This window comes from Salminus brasiliensis, chromosome 4 (assembly GCF_030463535.1).
Source record: "Salminus brasiliensis chromosome 4, fSalBra1.hap2, whole genome shotgun sequence".
Lineage (NCBI taxonomy): Eukaryota > Metazoa > Chordata > Actinopteri > Characiformes > Bryconidae > Salminus > Salminus brasiliensis.
In genome coordinates, this window is record NC_132881.1 from 35,106,115 (window position 1) to 35,123,766 (window position 17,652).

The 17,652-nt window shown below is 43.5% G+C and overlaps 1 protein-coding gene across 2 annotated transcripts in view; it reads left to right on the forward strand.

Moving 5' to 3' along the window:
* The window catches only part of adka (adenosine kinase a), a 172,054-nt gene that overhangs the window by 32,435 nt on the left and 121,967 nt on the right, over window positions 1-17,652 (forward strand). For both annotated transcript variants that reach the window (XM_072678182.1, XM_072678183.1), the window contains exon 4: window positions 5,605-5,683. In XM_072678182.1, coding sequence (XP_072534283.1) covers window positions 5,605-5,683 — 79 coding nt within the window. The remainder of the gene's footprint in view (window positions 1-5,604; window positions 5,684-17,652) is intronic.

Sequence of the window (17,652 nt, forward strand, 5' to 3'; positions counted from 1 at the left end):
TCGTTATTGTAAATAGCTGGAAAAAAGAAAGGTTGTTCTGGCATTCCGAAATGACACTTTATTCTCATCTTGCTTTAATAAATCTAACTGTGAGCACATGCGGGAAACGCTCCCCCTGCTTTTATCAATCTGACATTTAAGTGCATTCTTTTCAACCCTTGTAACATTTGTGGTGAGGCATTTCAAAGGCAGCGGGCTGACATTCCTCAGTGTGCCCTCTTTCTTCAGAAGTGAACATTTGGTGCGCTTTCAGGCTCTAACTGGGTTCTTGTGCACATTTCAGAATTAAATGGTTTGATGCTTGTCTGTGCTCAGTTTGCATGCACTCTCGCGCGGTTGGAATTTACGAGGTGGTGTATGCGAACGTCTGGCTGCAGTAAACCCTCACTGCCCGCTGCAGCCTCTCCTATACCCTCAGCATGCAGCGTGTGGGCACGTATCACATTTTACATTTTGTCATTAGCTCTCATCAGTTGGCCCGTTTCTGATATTAGAGCCAGGGTTAAGTGGTGGGTTAGATCTGTCAAGTCATGCTCGAAGGAGATCTGTGCAGAGATTGTGCGTAGTCTTGTACAGAAGGGCTGGACCAGACAAGCCAAGAACATTTATAAGCTGGCGCTGAGTGAGTGTCTGCTTGTGGAAACAGCACCCGACGTTAATCTAAATGCAAAAGTAAACATAAATACAGTTTTACAATTTACCAGAATTTTTTTTTTTTTTTTTTTTTTTTTTTTTTTCAAATAAAGTTGCTGACTGAATTAGTTACAGATCACAGACTTGGTTCCTCTGTCCTTCTTGAGGCACCCCAGTACAGCAGCACAGTGTACAGTTTGTTGATTGTTGGCGCAGTATTGACCTTTGCAAAACTGATTATGCAGAAGGTTGCAATATGCAAATGAACCCTCTAACGTTGTATTGTGAGTTGTGAGAGCCCTGACCAATCACAACCACTTCAGATGAGGCTTTATGATGGTTTGGATGAATCAAGACATTCACGTGATCCAACAAACATTACATTTTAATCAGAAAAACATTTAACCAAATCAAGCATTTTTGAATGCATTCTAATGTGTGTGTGTGTGTGTGTGTGTGTGTGTGTTTACAGAACATGTATATTTTATATTTATATATATATATATATATATATATATATATATATATATATATATATATATATATATATATATTATATTATATTATATTATATTATATTTATAGTATATGTCAACACTTTTTCAGCATTATAAATGTTAAAGGGGCAGTTCATCTTTGAGGTAATATATTTGAACCCTTCAGAGTACATATTGGGTGACTCCTAGCTAGGAAGACTCGGCCAAACAAAATATTTATTGCAAAATAAGTTCAAAATATTGCTCGGGAACAAACAAGCCTTAAGGCTGGAAGGGTCTGTTTACTCCTGGCATTGGCATGCGATCAGATAGTATCTGGATGTACTTTTGATCAGATTCTGTTCACACTGGTCGTTAAAGTGCTTCCCCAGCACTGTGACCAAATGAGATCTGATTTTCCTTTCCTGTGTAAAAAGCACACGACTTGTGTTCATGACATCATTCCGTTTTACTTTCTGTAAACATCAAAATTGAATTTGATGCATGACTGTATCCGATCAAAGAAAACACATTCTGTTCACACTTCTATTAAGTGCAGATGCGTCTCTGACCGCATCCGGGTGTGGTTTGAATGATCCCATACAGGAAAGTGAAATACGAATGTGATCCGATCACCGAAGACACATGTTAATGCCAGGTGTGAACTGGCACTAAATCTGCCACCCTGGAAAACTTTATACATGAGAGAATTGATTCAGATACAGTTTCCGGTTTTAGACAGGCTCCTGGTAATCGCTGCCCCCAAAGTGATCAATGGAGATTCCCACTGATGTATTCATGTGAATTCAGTATCTGTACCAACATTATATTCAGTGTGCCTCAGAAATCTCTGTCCCTCGGTGGAAACGAGTGGAAATTAATACTGATGACTGACTCTTTTCACTGGAGCATTTCCACAGTCTATAATGGTGCACCTCATGTTGCTAACGAGCTAGCACCTGCTGCTGTATCCTGTATCACGTATTCTGCAGTTTGCTTTTTTTTTTGTTCCACCTCCTGCACCGAAAACTGCAAAGTGAACACAATCACAAACATCCAAAAACAGAACTTTTGCAAAAAAAAAAAAAAAAACGGTTTTATGGAAATTGAGTGTGACTCAGTAATTGGTGTACATACAGAGGTAGATCCATCTGACTAGAATTTGCAGAACTATCACTGGTCGAATGTTGGAACTGCCTGTATTGACACAAACACCATTTGGTGCTTCTAGAAAATGTCAAACATACCTAACGGGGGTCAGATGTGATTTTGGATGAACTCCCCTTAATTTAGAACATTTTCATTCTCCGTGTTGGACAGCTTTTTCAGTTACTCTGGAACCATCCTCTCCTCAGCTCTGTTCATCAGTCTGCTCACATCTAACTAGGGTTGCAGCGGTGTGAGATTTTCACTGTATGATTGATATATATATATATACATCAATAAATATATATATATTTTAATTCATATATATATATATATTTTGGTTAAACACACTTTTAACTATAGTAAGTATTTATCAGTGCTAGTATATGTAAAATATGTCCTCTGGAAAGAAAGAAATAAGCTACATGAATGCTTTTTTTTCATTATGGATTAATCTGCTGAATTTAGTTTTTTAAAACTTTTAAAAAATCAGAATCGCACCAATTTCTTAACATTTTCAAAGTCAGAATCTCATTTCAATACCAGAATAAAGAAAATGTGCATAGTGCATGGATAACGATCAGTCCGACAACATCTGAGATCCACTGCAACCCTACATCTTTTTTTTTTTTTTTTTTTTTTTTTTTTTAACAAGTAACAAACTGTTTCTATATTATTACAGGTACTGGTTCCAGACTATGTAATCATGTAGCAGCCGTAGCACCAACAGTGATATTGAATTCCGTTCACATTCTGCAGCTCTGCTCTGGCCAGGGCATGGATTTGTTAAATTCCCACAACAGTACATCTGATTTACCTTAATGAGGTATTGATTAGCCAAAGCAGATATTGGATATGACCACAAATACTGGGCTGTGGAAACGGTTAGACGAACACACTCACTATTTATTGCATTAATACTTATTTGTATTCGTACCAATGTCTGGCTGCTTTACTGAGCTAATAAACACCAACAACAAATTTTGCACTAACAGTGTAGATGCTGGATCCACCAGCTGTGTCTGTTTGACTCTCAACCGATCATTCCAGTATCCTAATCCAGGTCCCCTTCCCCCACTTTCTCCCCTAGTCTAGTACCCAACATGCTGCTGGGGCCTCTTCCACCCACCACTTTGGTGCCCAGTTTTACATTTGGAACGCCGTAGGCTTTCGTTACTAATTGATTACGTTTTCCACAATCGGACTGAAATGCAAGCTTTAAAGCTTGCCGAGTTTGCAGAGTGCCCAGGAATGGCAGCGTGGAAGCAGGACTGTTTGCCAGTGGCCATTGATGAACAGCCTCTGCCACTCCCTGCAGGCTCGCCGTTTGTTTGTTTGTTTGTTTGAATTGCTTGTGTAGTCACATCAGCTGCCTCCAGTCGTGCTACTGTACAGTTAATAAAACCCACATCAATATTGAGCATTGGTTGTTTTTACTTCCTGCTGTGCAGTGGACTGCTTTTTTCTCCCCCTCGTGTTGGAAGGTAAACACTTCTACTTTCTGCCTCTAAAATCAGCGGGGTGTGTACGGAGGTTGTTGTGTGCAGTTGTAAGAGTGTGTAAGTGTGTAAGAGGGGTGGGGGAGGGCGGGTCTTTTTGTGTGTAAAGTGTGTATGTGTGTTTGCACTCAGGTCTCACATCTAATGTTCACACTTCTGACTCACTTCAGCCCGGTGCCAGTGCTGACATGTGATCTCCAGTTGAACGCAGAGTACGAAGTGCAACAGGCTTTGTGTGTGTGTGTGTGTGTGTGTGTGTGTGTGTGTGTGTGTGTGTGTGTGTGTGTGTGTGTGGTTTGACTGTAGCTCAGTTCAGTCCCACGCACTGTGGTCAAACTGGTTAGTGTTTTTTCTTTGGGCCGAGGAAGTGTGTGTGTTCTGTTCCCACGCTTTGAAGAGCCCTGATCCTCTGCCCTGATGAGACAGGGGGCGCTCTCAGCCTCCTTACTGCTCTTACCCCATCAAGAGGGGACTGTCCTGTACTGTGATATTAAGGCTGCTATTAATGAAGTGGATGGTTTAAGGAGTGACAGCGGGTACCATTGTTTACATGCCCCAATTAGGTATTATAATTATTAGATACTGCAATTGTATTTTTATAATATTATAAAAAAAAAGGCCCTCTGTAATTTCCCCCAACACAGTCACACGAGGATGTGCCACGTGATAGTTGTGCCCAGAAGGTGTCACTCCTCCGTTTACAAAAGCTTCAAAGCCTGCACATTTGTTGTTGGGCAGCATCTCTAAGCGCCTCGACATGCCGGAGCTTCTCCAGTCCGAGCCTTTTGTTGCCAAGTGTGTGCAGCGTCCACGTTGCTGAAGGAAGTACTTAAATGTGTAGTTATTTGCGATCTCTCCTCGCTAAAGCAGCCCCCCTACTGCTCGCTTCCTGCAAAGCACCCCCCCACCACCACCACCACTTGCCTGACTATGAAGTGTTGCTTGACGGCCTTTTCCTCCCTGACAGTGTTGCTGGAGGAGTGACAGATCAGAGGGAGAACTGCCCCTGTTCCAAGAGAGGAAGTGCTGTGAGGCCAGGGGTGGCCCATTCACAGCCCAAAGGCCACTCTGTGCTAATGGAACCTGATAAGCTTCTCATGAATCACTGTGTGCAGTCGGCTCCGTTTTCAGGCGGGCACTCAGCTTTCTGTTGTTTCACTGGTGGACGGCGTGTTCCCGGCCTTGTCAGAGTTCGTAGCGAGGGTCAGGGCCTTCTGTGACGCCTCGCACGTTTTCTGCACGGTTGACGTGTCCACAAGCGCGCGCTTTGTCTGAACATGACAGAGGTACAGATTAGGGGGTAAGCACTGCAAGGGACGTGCGTTTATTGTGCTAATCAGTGGGGAGCGTATGTGTGTACATTATGCACAGGCCAAGGCCGTGAGGTCACTTCACCCTGATGATTAGATTTGCATCGCCGTAATGATGCCCAGATAGCACATCGTGTGTGTGTGTGTGTGTGTGTGTGTGTGTGTGTGTGTGTGTGTGTGTGTGTGTGTGTGTGTGCACCGTGCTTGCAAAAGTACAGTACATATGCACATTTTTAGATGGCTTGCTGCCCTCCGGCACAAGGCTACAAGTCCTCTATTTCCTGTTTACAATGTCTGAGGTTTCCTGTTCTCAGTGCATCTCGACTGGTTGATATTGTGGTTTCACAAAGACGCTCTGGATGGACAGGGCCTGTGCGAAAACGAAACATTCATCTGTGTCTCAGATCTTTTTACAATTAATCTCTGCATAGTTTTGTATATGCTTCCATTTTGCGGTGTGGGCAAATTTTAAGCAAATCCTCTTTCTCCCCATCCACCCCCCCTCCCTCCCCTATCCCCTTCTCTCTTTTCATGCTTTAGGTTTGACGAGATAGTCAAGAAATTCAAAGTGGAGTACCATGCCGGCGGCGCCACCCAGAACTCTGTGAAAGTTGCCCAGGTTTGTCTTCCATGCTCTACAGGAACTCTGACTTCTGCACGCACCATTCCAACTCAAACATGCTGTCTACTTGCATTATTATGCTAAACCTTCGCAAAGCTGTGGTCTAAGCAGACCACAGTCCTTCAAATAAAGCAGAAAGACAAGCGCCAAAGCCCACAGCCATGCTGGCTTGACTGCACAGGCTGAAAAGTCAAAGGCAATATATAAAGATTAACTTATTGAGGCAATATGTGTGGTTGGCGATTACTGGTATAGAGCTGTCAGGAATGACAAGCCGTTTTCCTTTGCATAGAAGCTCTGTATGATGAAGCGTTTCCCAGAGATGTTTTGATGGAACCTATTAGAGTATTCAAGTTCATGACAAATTGATTTTGAGGTGTAGGTGTAGCTGTATACTAACTGGCACCTTTTAAAACGCAGCGCAGTGAAACCATCGCTTTAGCTGCGAAGGCCGTGATAAGTCAGGGTGCACGCTCTCGCTTTTTCTCAGCTCGAAGCATTGCATGCCTTAAGTGAGCTCATCTCTACATGAAGGCTTTTTAAGAGTAATGACTGAAATGATTCCATGTCCCTCGTGGCCCATCAGTGCTGTCCTATCCCAACGGGGGTGAGCAACGTGTGCAAGGAGGCTGGGTGCCCTCAGGGCTTGGTTCGGCTGCCTTTCGTTCTCTATTGCGAGAGACCACCATTCCTCAGTGTGCACGTTATTCCAGTTGGCTGAGGAGCTGCGAAGTAAGCTCTTCCCTAAGATGAAATACTCAGTGTTTCATTTGAAGAGACACTGGATGGGGGAGTCCTCACTGATTAGTTCAACTCCCCTGCGGAATTCCGGACGCCGACTTGGATCCAGACCCGATGATGAATTGCAGTGCAAAGCCATTCGCACACTGTGTGCGACTCATCCCCAGAACACTGATGCAGTATGATATGAGGCAAGCCTGTTGGGTCATCGTTTGAGCATTCGCCAGGGAATGCAACTGCGATTTTACTACTCCGTTGCTCCGATCCCTACTACGTTTTTGTTCCGACCGGAGTAAGCTCTCTCTCAGAACCAACCCAAGATTCTTCGTGTTAGGCCGCTCTCGCTCTGGACGTTTTCCAGAGTTCCATGTGCTTAAGTGGATTCTGAGCGAGCACCCTTGTGATTATGCCTGTCCTGCCTGACAGAGTTCCTCACCTGTCATCACGGCTGATTAGCGCAACGCTGCCGTTAAAACGGCACCCATTTGAAGCTGCCGGTGCGGCGGAGGCCCTGTGCCGATGTGTGGGATGTTAAGCGCCGGTTTTAATCAGACAGCCGAGCACAGTTCTTCAAAGCAAGTGAGAGGCAGCGTGACGCGAAACCCGGGCCTCCGAGATTAACACATGGCAGCACCTGGAACGCCAGCAGCGGAGCAACCTGTGTGTCGGTGTCGCGTAAAAAAAACGAGGGCTTTCAAACGCAATGACACGCGCTGCCTTCTGAGCGCACATCAAAGCACCCGGGTGGAGATGAGGTGTTCCAATCGCAGTCTGCTCTTGCCTTCCGGCAGCGCCAGGCAGGTGTGGGAGGGAGAGCGTTCCGCTCCTGCTACCTGGCCAAGATAGGTGGCTGGAAGACTTAAACAAGGCCGGCTCATCATCGCACAGGCAGAGTTTTCACTCTCTACATCAGCTGTTCTTTCCTCTCTCGGCTCAACTCAAAGAACCTTTGTTAGCATGACCATGTTAAATGGCCGTGTGCAAATGTATTTTGCCGACATTAAAACAGTAGCAGCGGCTATCCTGATGCCTCCATTTTTTCTGTACAACAGGTTTTCTAGTGTCAGAAACTGCGTAAGCACTTTAACCTGCTTTGTGGGTGGCAGTGTGGGATGAGATTAGGCATGTGCTTTGGCCAAGCGTCCATTACTCATTTGCTACATTAGCCTCATTGCTCCAATACCATGAACAATAAATAAGCACACATTTAGACACCATAAAGTCATAGATCATAGAAGTATTGATCAGTAAATGTAGCCATAAAAAAGTGACCTGATCTTCATCTAATCCCCAAAACTAGATAATCAGGAGAACCCAACTAAACAAATGGTATATAATATAGTCTGCAAAGTAGAACTTGATTGAAATGGATGTTAAATCAGATGTCGGATGTTTCTGTCTGAAAGATGGCAATCATAAGTGAGTTCAGCAGGCCCTCCTGTCTTTTTAGAACAAAGACTTGGGTCCTGGCTATCTTAACCACATTGGTTTTATGTAAGAGAACAACCGAAACCACAGAAAAATAATCATCAAAGCTCACCTAGGCTGGGAAAGGTTACAATACCAAGTGTGGCACAGTGAAGCAGATGATATACAGATGAGAAAGTAACAGTGGTGCTGAGTTTGCCCCAAGAAACCTTTGCCATCCAGCAAAAATCACTCCCAGAGCACGGTGAATAATGTTCTAACCAACCCTGAACAAAAATGATGTACAAGGCAGCATGGCAAAGAAGAAGCCACTACACTCCAAAAAGATCACGGCTACTCATGTTAAGTTTGCTCATGACCACATGGATAAGCCAGAATATATAAAACTATTTAGTTAAAGACAAAAGCAATATGCTTGGTGAAAAACATGTGTCCTTATCAATGGAGTAGGAGCAAATTCTACAGTTTTAACTGATTTTGGAGCCCATATAAAGTTCACAGAATCCAGATCTTTTGGCTTTAATTTAGTAAGGCCATGTTGGCTAATAATGCTGGACAATACTGCAGTTAAATACCTGAGCTTGGTAATATACAGTCAGTATGCCAGCCTACTCTATCTATAGCTGTGAATTCGGACCTTTACCCCTTTCTTCACTGTCATTTTAATCCCCTCGTTTGCTCTCGTCCTCGGTAAAGATCTCCGTAGAGGAGCACACAGGAAGCACTCTCCCCAAAGACTTGCTGTTAAATCATTTCATCCTGTACCCACGCTCCTTCCCTGCTGCACTTGCCTTAGAAAAGCTATGGATGTCATTTGAATTCTATTAATGGCTGAGCTTTAAGCCTCTCTGGATGGCTCTTTGATGTGTCTGAATCGGTGAGTGTGTGTGTTTGAGAGAGGCGTATGGTCTCTTCTGACGTACACCCCCATGCCCCTGAGGGCCAGCGCAGATGAAGGCTCTCACCTGCTAGGAGAAGCGATCTCTCATTCTCTTTTAGCAGTACTGCACAGAGTACGAAGCCAGCGCTGCTCCAGAGCCCTGCACATCAAAGCCTGGACACTCCACCCCACTATATACACATGTTGGCCAACTAGTCTTCTGGCTTGTGATCCAGCCCTGAGCTCCGTTGCACAGGAAGTGCCGCTACAGACCCCTGCTGTGGCCCTTCGGACGTTAAAAAGTTTGAGAGAGGAAGGGGAGCGACGATGGTTGGTACCAGAAAGATCAGTTGGTACAGACAGTAAGTGAGTTACTCACTTAAAGGTGCAAGAAATCCACTGACCGCTTTATTAGAAACACTTTATGATGGGTTTGCCATCTTCTGGCCTTGTGTCAGTCATCAATTTCTGACCCAAGGAGGACCCTTGGCTGGTTGATCACTCTAAAGGTCACAGTAATGCTGTGGTGTCTAAAACGCTAACTACCATGTCCCTGTCGCTGTATTGGTGAGAATGGCTTGCCACCCAAATAATAGCTTGTCCACAGTTGTCCTATGTTCAGAAACTGACCAATGATGAGGTAGAAGGTGATGAATTGTGCAGAACATCTGACTGGATACAATCTGTGGACCTCAAAGATGCCAGAGACCACAAGGTTGTTTTGACCTTGACTTTTTTGCAGGCAGTACCGGTCATGTGGTAAGAACCTGAGCTTAATATTAAATAGCCCCACACAAACGATCACAAATGATCCAACATGACAAGAGCAACATCACATACATACATACAGATTCAGTTTTGCTTGGTTGTGGTAGCTTTTAGTGTTGCCTATGTTTGTCAATGCATCAAGATTCAGTGACCATGGAACCAACCACACTAATTGTACAATAACATGGCCCTTGGAGAAAATATGGATGTAGTAGCAACAAACTCGATCAGGTGGCCCAGAAATGCTGTTACCCATTCATTGGAAGATCCGGCAGTGAGCTGAGATTGAGACACTGGAAGAGATGCATTATTATGGTCTTTCGCCTCGTTAAAGCGTGACTCAGTGTTTTCATACACTCGGTCTGCCAGACTATGTTAAAGACTGTGCTAACTTTCTAACATTGGGCAATCTGAAGTCGTCTCGTACCAGCACACCATTATGAGCATTAATCATAAAGATAGCTATGAATGTTCTTATTTCTCATGAAGAACAGCTACATTCTGGAAAAAAGAAATTCAGTTGTTCAAGTACATGGCATGTAATGGAAGAGCTTCTAGATGAACATGATTAACAGCAAGTGTTTTTTAAGATGAGTAAAGGAGTGTGTGAATGTTACTTGGGTGGGGGGTGTTTTAGGTGAGAGGGAGGCTTTAAGTTTTACCCTGGTTATTACTCAAAGCAGCAATGTATAGTACTTTTATTAGGTGAATGATGAATGCAGTATTTACTTTTAAAGCTTTTACAGGTCAGTTGTCAAGTGTCTAAGTCTACGACTAGATTTCATCTAATGTCAGTAGTAATATTTCTCATTACATCTTCTTCTTATTATTATTATTATTATTGGGCTTAAATGAGGTTCTGAGATCATGTTCTTAATCTGTAGAAGATGAAGAACCTATTGTGCAAGTGATGTGAAGAGCAGGGGCCAGTCTTAACGCTACACAGTTGTATTACCTTTGAGCCATTTACTTCAAATCTGTATTTTGGTTTGCCTGTCACCTCCAGAGGTGCATTTGGACAATCACCTACTCATTCGCACCATTACCTGAAGCTGGCACATGATTGGCTGATTAGATAATGTTCACATCAAGCATCAGAATGAAGAAAAAGTGCAATCTCAGTGATTTTGAGAGCAGCAGGATTGATTGTGTCTGGCTGTCGGGTTGATCTGCTAATCTCCAGGAATTTCAACACCATAGTCTCTGGAGTTTAATCAGAAAGGAGCAATAAAGAATAAAAAGCATCTAAAGAGCAGTGGTCCAGTGAAATATCGACAGAGAAGGGTCAGACTGGTTCGAGCTGACAGGAAGGCTACAGTAACTCAGAGAACCACTCTATATAACTGTGATGAGCAGAAAGGCATTCCAGAACGCAAAACAGCAGAAGACCACGCAAGGTTCAACTTCTGTCAGCCAAGAACAGAAAGAACAGCTGTCTGCGCAGACTCTGTACTGGATAGTTGAAGACTGAAGAAACTTAACCTTAGTCTGGTGGATTTTGATGTTCAGGAAGCGACACAGATGGCAGGGTCCGAATTCATCACCAACAGCATGACTCCAAGGACCCCACCTAGCTTGTGTCAACAGTGTTTTCTTGGCGCGCTTTAGGCACGTTAACACCACTCAATCAGGGCTTGAATGGCAGTCTATTCGAGGATTGTTGCTGACCATGTCCATCCATTCGTGGCCTCAGTTATCCCATCTTTTAATGGCTACTTTAAACTTGACGATGCACCTTGTCTAAAAGCAAAAGTCATCTCAAACTGGTTTTGCTAAATATGTGTCTTCCCAATCATCAGATCTGAATGCAGTAGAACAGCTTTGCGATTGGGTAGAATGGAGCATCACAGCCCCGTCAAAAAAAATCTAAAAAATGTCATGTCTACATGGACCAGGATCTCAAACGAATATTGCCAAAATTTTGTAGGATCCATGCCACAAAAACCGAAGCTGTTTCAAGAGCAAAAGAAAGCCTTAGCCAGTATTATTATTATTAGTAAGGGTGTATGTCCTACTGAGGAGAACTAGAATTATCTGCATTTCAGTTGTTGTTGGAATAGCATTTAAATTGAAGGAATTGTCTTCCAGTATTTGCTCATTACCAAATGAGGAACATGTGTAACAGTCATGTAGCATTGCTCTGACAATGTTTAAAAACTCAAAGTGGTGAAAGTTGGTGCAGCAGCTGTGGTGCCATATGAGAGCCCTTGTTGCATCGTCATATAATAGAGTTTGAACATAATGATGTTTTCAGTGCAGTTCTGTTTAGACTTGTAAAACCAGATAACAGCAGTGTTTTTATTCCTTTTTACATTTCTCTTTAGATGGCTTTTGAAGGCTCAGCGTTCGGTGTAACTCATTCTGGATGCAAAGGCCGGCGTGCATGGAGCTTGTGTAATTAAAACATTCTGGGAATGTTTAGACTAGTAAGTTGTTGAGAAAAACATCTGACTCCCACTGCATAGTACATGCCAGATTAATTCAGCCTGTCGCTCGCCTTAATAACGCAGCATCTCTGCAGCATTTCTGAGGTCAGTGCGGAGATCTGCAGCACCTAGACAGGCAGCCTGGAGTCCGTTTTTACAGACTGCCTACAGGGATGTCTTTGTTCCTGCAGCCTTTCTGCTCTCGACCACTTCTGCTCTCTTCTCCTCCTTTTTCTAGCCATCGTTGGCCCAGGTCTCCTTTGCAGATTCTTTTCAGGAGTGGTGAGGGGGCCCAACCTTGGACTGGAGCTGGACTATTTTATTAGAAACACATGTGCACTGTGTAGTTGGAACTCCTCTACGCAGAAAATCACTTAGCTGTCTTCAGCACACAAAGGCCTTTCCCAGTTCATATTTTTTCACGGAAACTTAAATTGGGGAAAAGTTGGTGCCTGTAACCAGACATCAAACTCGAAGACCAAAACGTTCCATGACCTCATGTTCGACTCTGCTTCTTTTTTTTTTGCGCTCTCTCTTGAATAAAGCTCAGTGTCCAACCGACCTCTCATTTGATAGATAGTTTATATCTTTTTTCCCCTCTCGGTGCAGAGCCATTGCCAGCTAAAGGGGAGAGAAACGGCAAATGTTACACATGTATTAGATGTAGCTGGGGCGAGAACGGAAATTTCTACGGAAAACTGGGGAAATTCTCAAAGCTCTGAAGTCTATTTGGCTCTTGAGATCCTATAAACAAGAGGCATAGCAGGGAACCCTAAACTCTGTGGTGGATAGCAACAACATCTGTGTCCTATATACGGTCCTGCACACCAGAGAAAGTTAGAAATTGCCTTGATATCTAGCTGTCTGATAGAATTTCAGACAGCACTATTAGAAAGTGTGTGTGTGTATATGTGAAACTCCTCTGTGTTGTGCTGCTGTGGCTGGATTTCCTCCAAGTGCAGATTTAATGAAGGCTTTTGTAGCTAAAGTGAAGTGCGCTGGCTGATTAATGACGGCGGCATTGCTGCAGGTAGTGTGAAGGATGTGCTTTGCTGCGTGAGGCTAGAGTCCAGTCCTGTTGTTAGGCACGTTTCTCCACTCCTCGGACACAAGGTTAATTGAACGTTACCATTAAAAAGCCACTGCTGGTTTTCGGACAGCTGGGTTACCGAGAACTGTTTATTTCCATCCTGAGGAGGGCAAGGGTCACAGACGATTAAGCCCCTTGAAAAGTGAAGGAAGGGAGGGTGGGGGTGGACTTTGCAGACATGCCAGTGCCTCCGTCCACACCTTTGCATTCCAGGAGAGCAATGGAGCGGCGTTCATTTCCGTGTCTAACAGGAAGGAGTGCAGCCTGCAAGAGGCCCGGCCAGTTACAGGTTACACCCAGAACACTTGTGTCAGCTTTAACAGAAACTTCCAGTGAAATTACGTTCTTCTCTCTCTGTCTCTTTATCTCTCCATCTCTTGCGCTCTATCTCTCTCTCTCGTCTGTGTATCTGTGTCTCTATCTCTCTTTCTCTGCCCTTCACTCTTTCATTTTCTTTATCTAGCTAGCTATCTCTCTCGCACGCGCTCTCGTGTGCCCCTCCCCTTCCTTTTTTACCCAGTTGCTTGTTGTTTTCTCTTCACCCCCTCAGGCCCTCATTAACTCCAGTAGTAAGGAGGGGAGTAACCTTTTCTCCCTTTGTGCTGTGTCTGGGTGGACAGGCCAATCTGTGACCGGAACACGTGTCCGCTATCGTAGCTAATATTTCACCACTGTTGACTTTGCATGTGAGTGAGCACAGTGGAGATTCCTCCAGCCGTAATCTGGAGTGGGATCAGTTCAGAGGCCTCGCAGCAGGGACCCCACTCTCTCTCCGAGCTCTGCTTTATCAGAAAACCCTTCTCTTATCTCCTGACCTCTTCCTCTGAAAGAGCTAGTGATTCCCACCACTGCTCTCTGAGTATTTTATGTAATCTGTAAATCCATTCTCAGCGGCTTGCCTGATCATTTAAGTATGTTGTTAACATGCCTTATACCAGTATTAACCAGTTGCTTACAATAATCACAGCACTGTGAGCTAATGTTCTTAACCTGAAGGTACCGTAGGTCCAAAACGCCACTATGGTTAAAATGGCATTAAAAAACATTATTTAAAATCCAGCCAGACTTAAAGCAACACTATGCAGCTTTTTTAATCACTTTGCTATGCTGGCTTGTAATATGTGTCTGTCACTGTTGCTTCAGGCTCTAGTGCTGCTTGTAGAGACCCATCCAAAGATCTGCATAACACTCAGTAACCCAAGTCATATTTGTGTAAAATCCTGTAATGTTACTCTACCGCCTCAGTCCACGTGATTTCCTTCACTTTACTATTCTTCATTTTATCAACACATACTTATGTCTGGGGTTGTAAATGTTCAACAACGATTCTCACATAATGCTGCTTTAAAAAATTTCAGGCTGTTTTTATACTGCCGTCGTTGATCCTGAAAGTTTGGTACATGGAAGTGAAGTGACAAACCAGCAACGTCAAACACCGCTGTACCCGCATTCATAAGGAAAAGTAAGCAGTTCCATACCTCCATACCATACTGTTCAGGGCAGTATGACCTCAAATCAGTATCATGATTAATTGAACATTTTATTTAATGAATTGCTCTGTGTTTGAGTTCTTCTTCATATTGCCTCCTGGACAGTGCCGAGTCATATGACTATACACATGGTGGTGTGTGTATGTGTATGTGTTTTGTGTGTGTGTGTGTGTGTGTATGTATGTATCTGTATATATATATATATATATATATATATATATATATATATATATATATATATATATACGTTAATAAGTATTAACAGAATGAAAACAAATTGAAGTAATCAACATGGGCAAGATTATGTCGATTAGAGGTTCTGAATCTCCGTTTCAGTTCATTTTCGATTGATAACCCAGCTCAAACTCTGAAGCAGAAACCTGTTTGCACTGGAGCTTTTGTAGAAGCTTAAAGCTATTTCCCGTCAACTGAAGCAAGAACCAAGGCTGTTATGTAGCACACTGGAGCCTTTGTAGCAGCTAAAAGCTAACGCAAGGCCGACTGTTTCATCTAAGGGGAAGCAGCAGATTTTTTTTAATTGCCTTGTTAAAATCTGCATCTGAGCATTTTTTCACATGATGCAAAGTCACATAGTTGGAATACTCGATAAGTGCATCCTTAGGCGCCTTTAGCCTTTGACCATGAGAGAAATGTAGTGTTCCAGTTGACAGTATAGTGATAAAAAATATATATAAATGCTCATGTTTATTATAGCAATACAGGCTGCAGCGGCAAGCTTGACCCCAGTGAGAACAAGCTTGACCCCCAAAGACCTTCAAGGTTAAAAAACACACACAAATGCCTTCAAATTGAAACAGGGTTATATCATGTTTCACGCATTTTATGTAAAGTGAACTGATGGAAATAAGAGCTAAATTGGTTGATGTTATTGGTTAGCGCCAAAAAAACGGTTTCAGTGGCACAGTTTTCATTTCCTATTAGACGAGCACTAGTTAGAACAGCTGCGTCAATGCGGTGTGTGTGCGTGTGTAAAGGTGGGAAATGAAGCGCCCGTGCAGGGCGTCACTGTATCTCCTGAAGGTCGTGATTAATTGATGAGGACGACACTCGGTCTGCCCTTGAAATTAGACACTGGTTACTGTTAGTGCAGTGTGCCATTTAGGCCTTCTGCTCCAGCGTGTGACATTTATGCTACACAATATGCTATAGTACTGTTACAAAGGCCGTGGAGATGATTCAAGCCCGAAGCTGCTGTGGAAAGGTCAAAGTCAGTGACACACGCATGCGCGCGTGTGCGTGCGTGTGTATTTATAGACACAGGCGTTCAGATGTGACAAATGGTGATGAACACAGAATTCTTAGATCCTTCCAGCACTTAGTGTTACGTGACATAGCGAAGGTGACGCTTCCCCCGCATTATGAATAATGATTAACTGCAGGCAACCGCCAAGAAGGGCTTGGTGGGGGGAGATATAAATAGACTCTGTCTTTTGTTCGCTCTCTCGCTAACGTGCTAAAGAAGGGGCTGATTCTGGAGGAGGAGGAGGCAATGAGGCGTGAAGAATATGGCAGAAAAGGGACCTTTTTTTCCCCCTTTTCTGTTACTAACAAACCCACACTGAGAAACATGTCACTGATTATTTGCATACACACAGGCATATTCAGAAGTACAATACGCTTGACCTTTTGCCGTGCGTTGGCCAGGTCAGGGCTTCTCTTAACAGCACAGGAGCAATGTTGGGAGCAATAGGCCAGGCTTGTATAGCAGCAGGGGACCACAACAAACATACAGCCATACAGTAAGCGAACAGCCAGCTCTCGCTCTCCTGCCGAACGCTTCAGAAATTTGAAGCCATCACTTATCCCCTAAACAGATTAGCGATGATGCTGGACTGTCAACTAGCTTGTAGTTTATTACCCTGGACGTATGGAAAAGCACACTGTGAAATGACAGTCTTCTAAATGAATATGGCTAATAAGCGGTTCTGTCTTTTGTTTAGCGAGTGAGAGGCGGCGTTCTCAGAGCGTAAAAGGAGCTTGTACTGTTTTAATGATGGCTTGATCTAGGAAATTAGATAAGCTTTTATTTTAATTGGAGCCCAAACTGTGTCTTTTTTCTTTCTTTCTTTTTTTTTTCTCCTCTCGTCCCCCCTCAGTATAAGTACCTCCAGAGTCAATCAGTGGGTTTAGTTACTGGTAATGTGGTTGTAATTCTCACTACTCCCTGAATCAAATTGACTGCAGCTCTAAGTCTTAATTAAAGCACTTTGTCATTTAAGATCAGAGCCCGCGGAGTGCGATGTGGGGCTGCACTCTGATCCGGCTAAATAATAATAAGAGAGAGAAATCGGCCCTCCCTCGCACTCCCGAACAGAACAGCAATGGCAAAGACTAAACTACTGATAACATGCTGGATATAGTCACAAGCTGTTGGCTGCGTGGATTTCCATATCGCTTAATTTACTGCCGGAGAAGCGCCCATAGCCGACGGGGGAGATGAGCGGAGTGGATAGTCGCTCATAAGTATGCATTGAGATGCTTGTTGATTAACATTAGTGGCTCTAGGGAGGTGGCTGAGCTTGATTTGTGTCATCTTCCTCCCAATGATTTGAATTTAGATTGAATGAGACATATTGGCATGAGTCTCAAGTCCCAAGGGTGGGAAATTGAAGCGCGCTCTCTCAAACACACGCATGTGGACATGCACATGAGCTTTAGCTAGCTCTTATTTTCACTATTTTTAATAGTTTCCGCTGTGAAATTTTAGTGTCTGGGTCATGGTGTCTGGGAGTGATTCATTTTGCCGGACTAATGGGTGGAATTCCGGTCATATATTTGTTTTTGCACCAAAACACTTACCACATGACGAGGCTGGGCTAGAAATGTCCTGTTGTGTATTTCCCAGCAGTCTGAAATAATAATTACTTTGTTCTTCATGATTTTCCTCCTGTGTCTTCATAGCAGCAGCTGACCTGATTTAAATGTGTCAGGGTTTTTAGCAGTTTGAGAGGTGCTTCAGATAGAAATTCCTCCAGTTGTAAACCTAGCATTAGTTTGCATGGGGGCATTCACGCTATTAGCTACCTGTTATTTAGTTATACATCAAGGAACCAATGGAAACACTCAGTAAAGGGACATTTAAATGTAAGTATGTAACTTTGGTTGGGGTGAGCTTTTTTTTA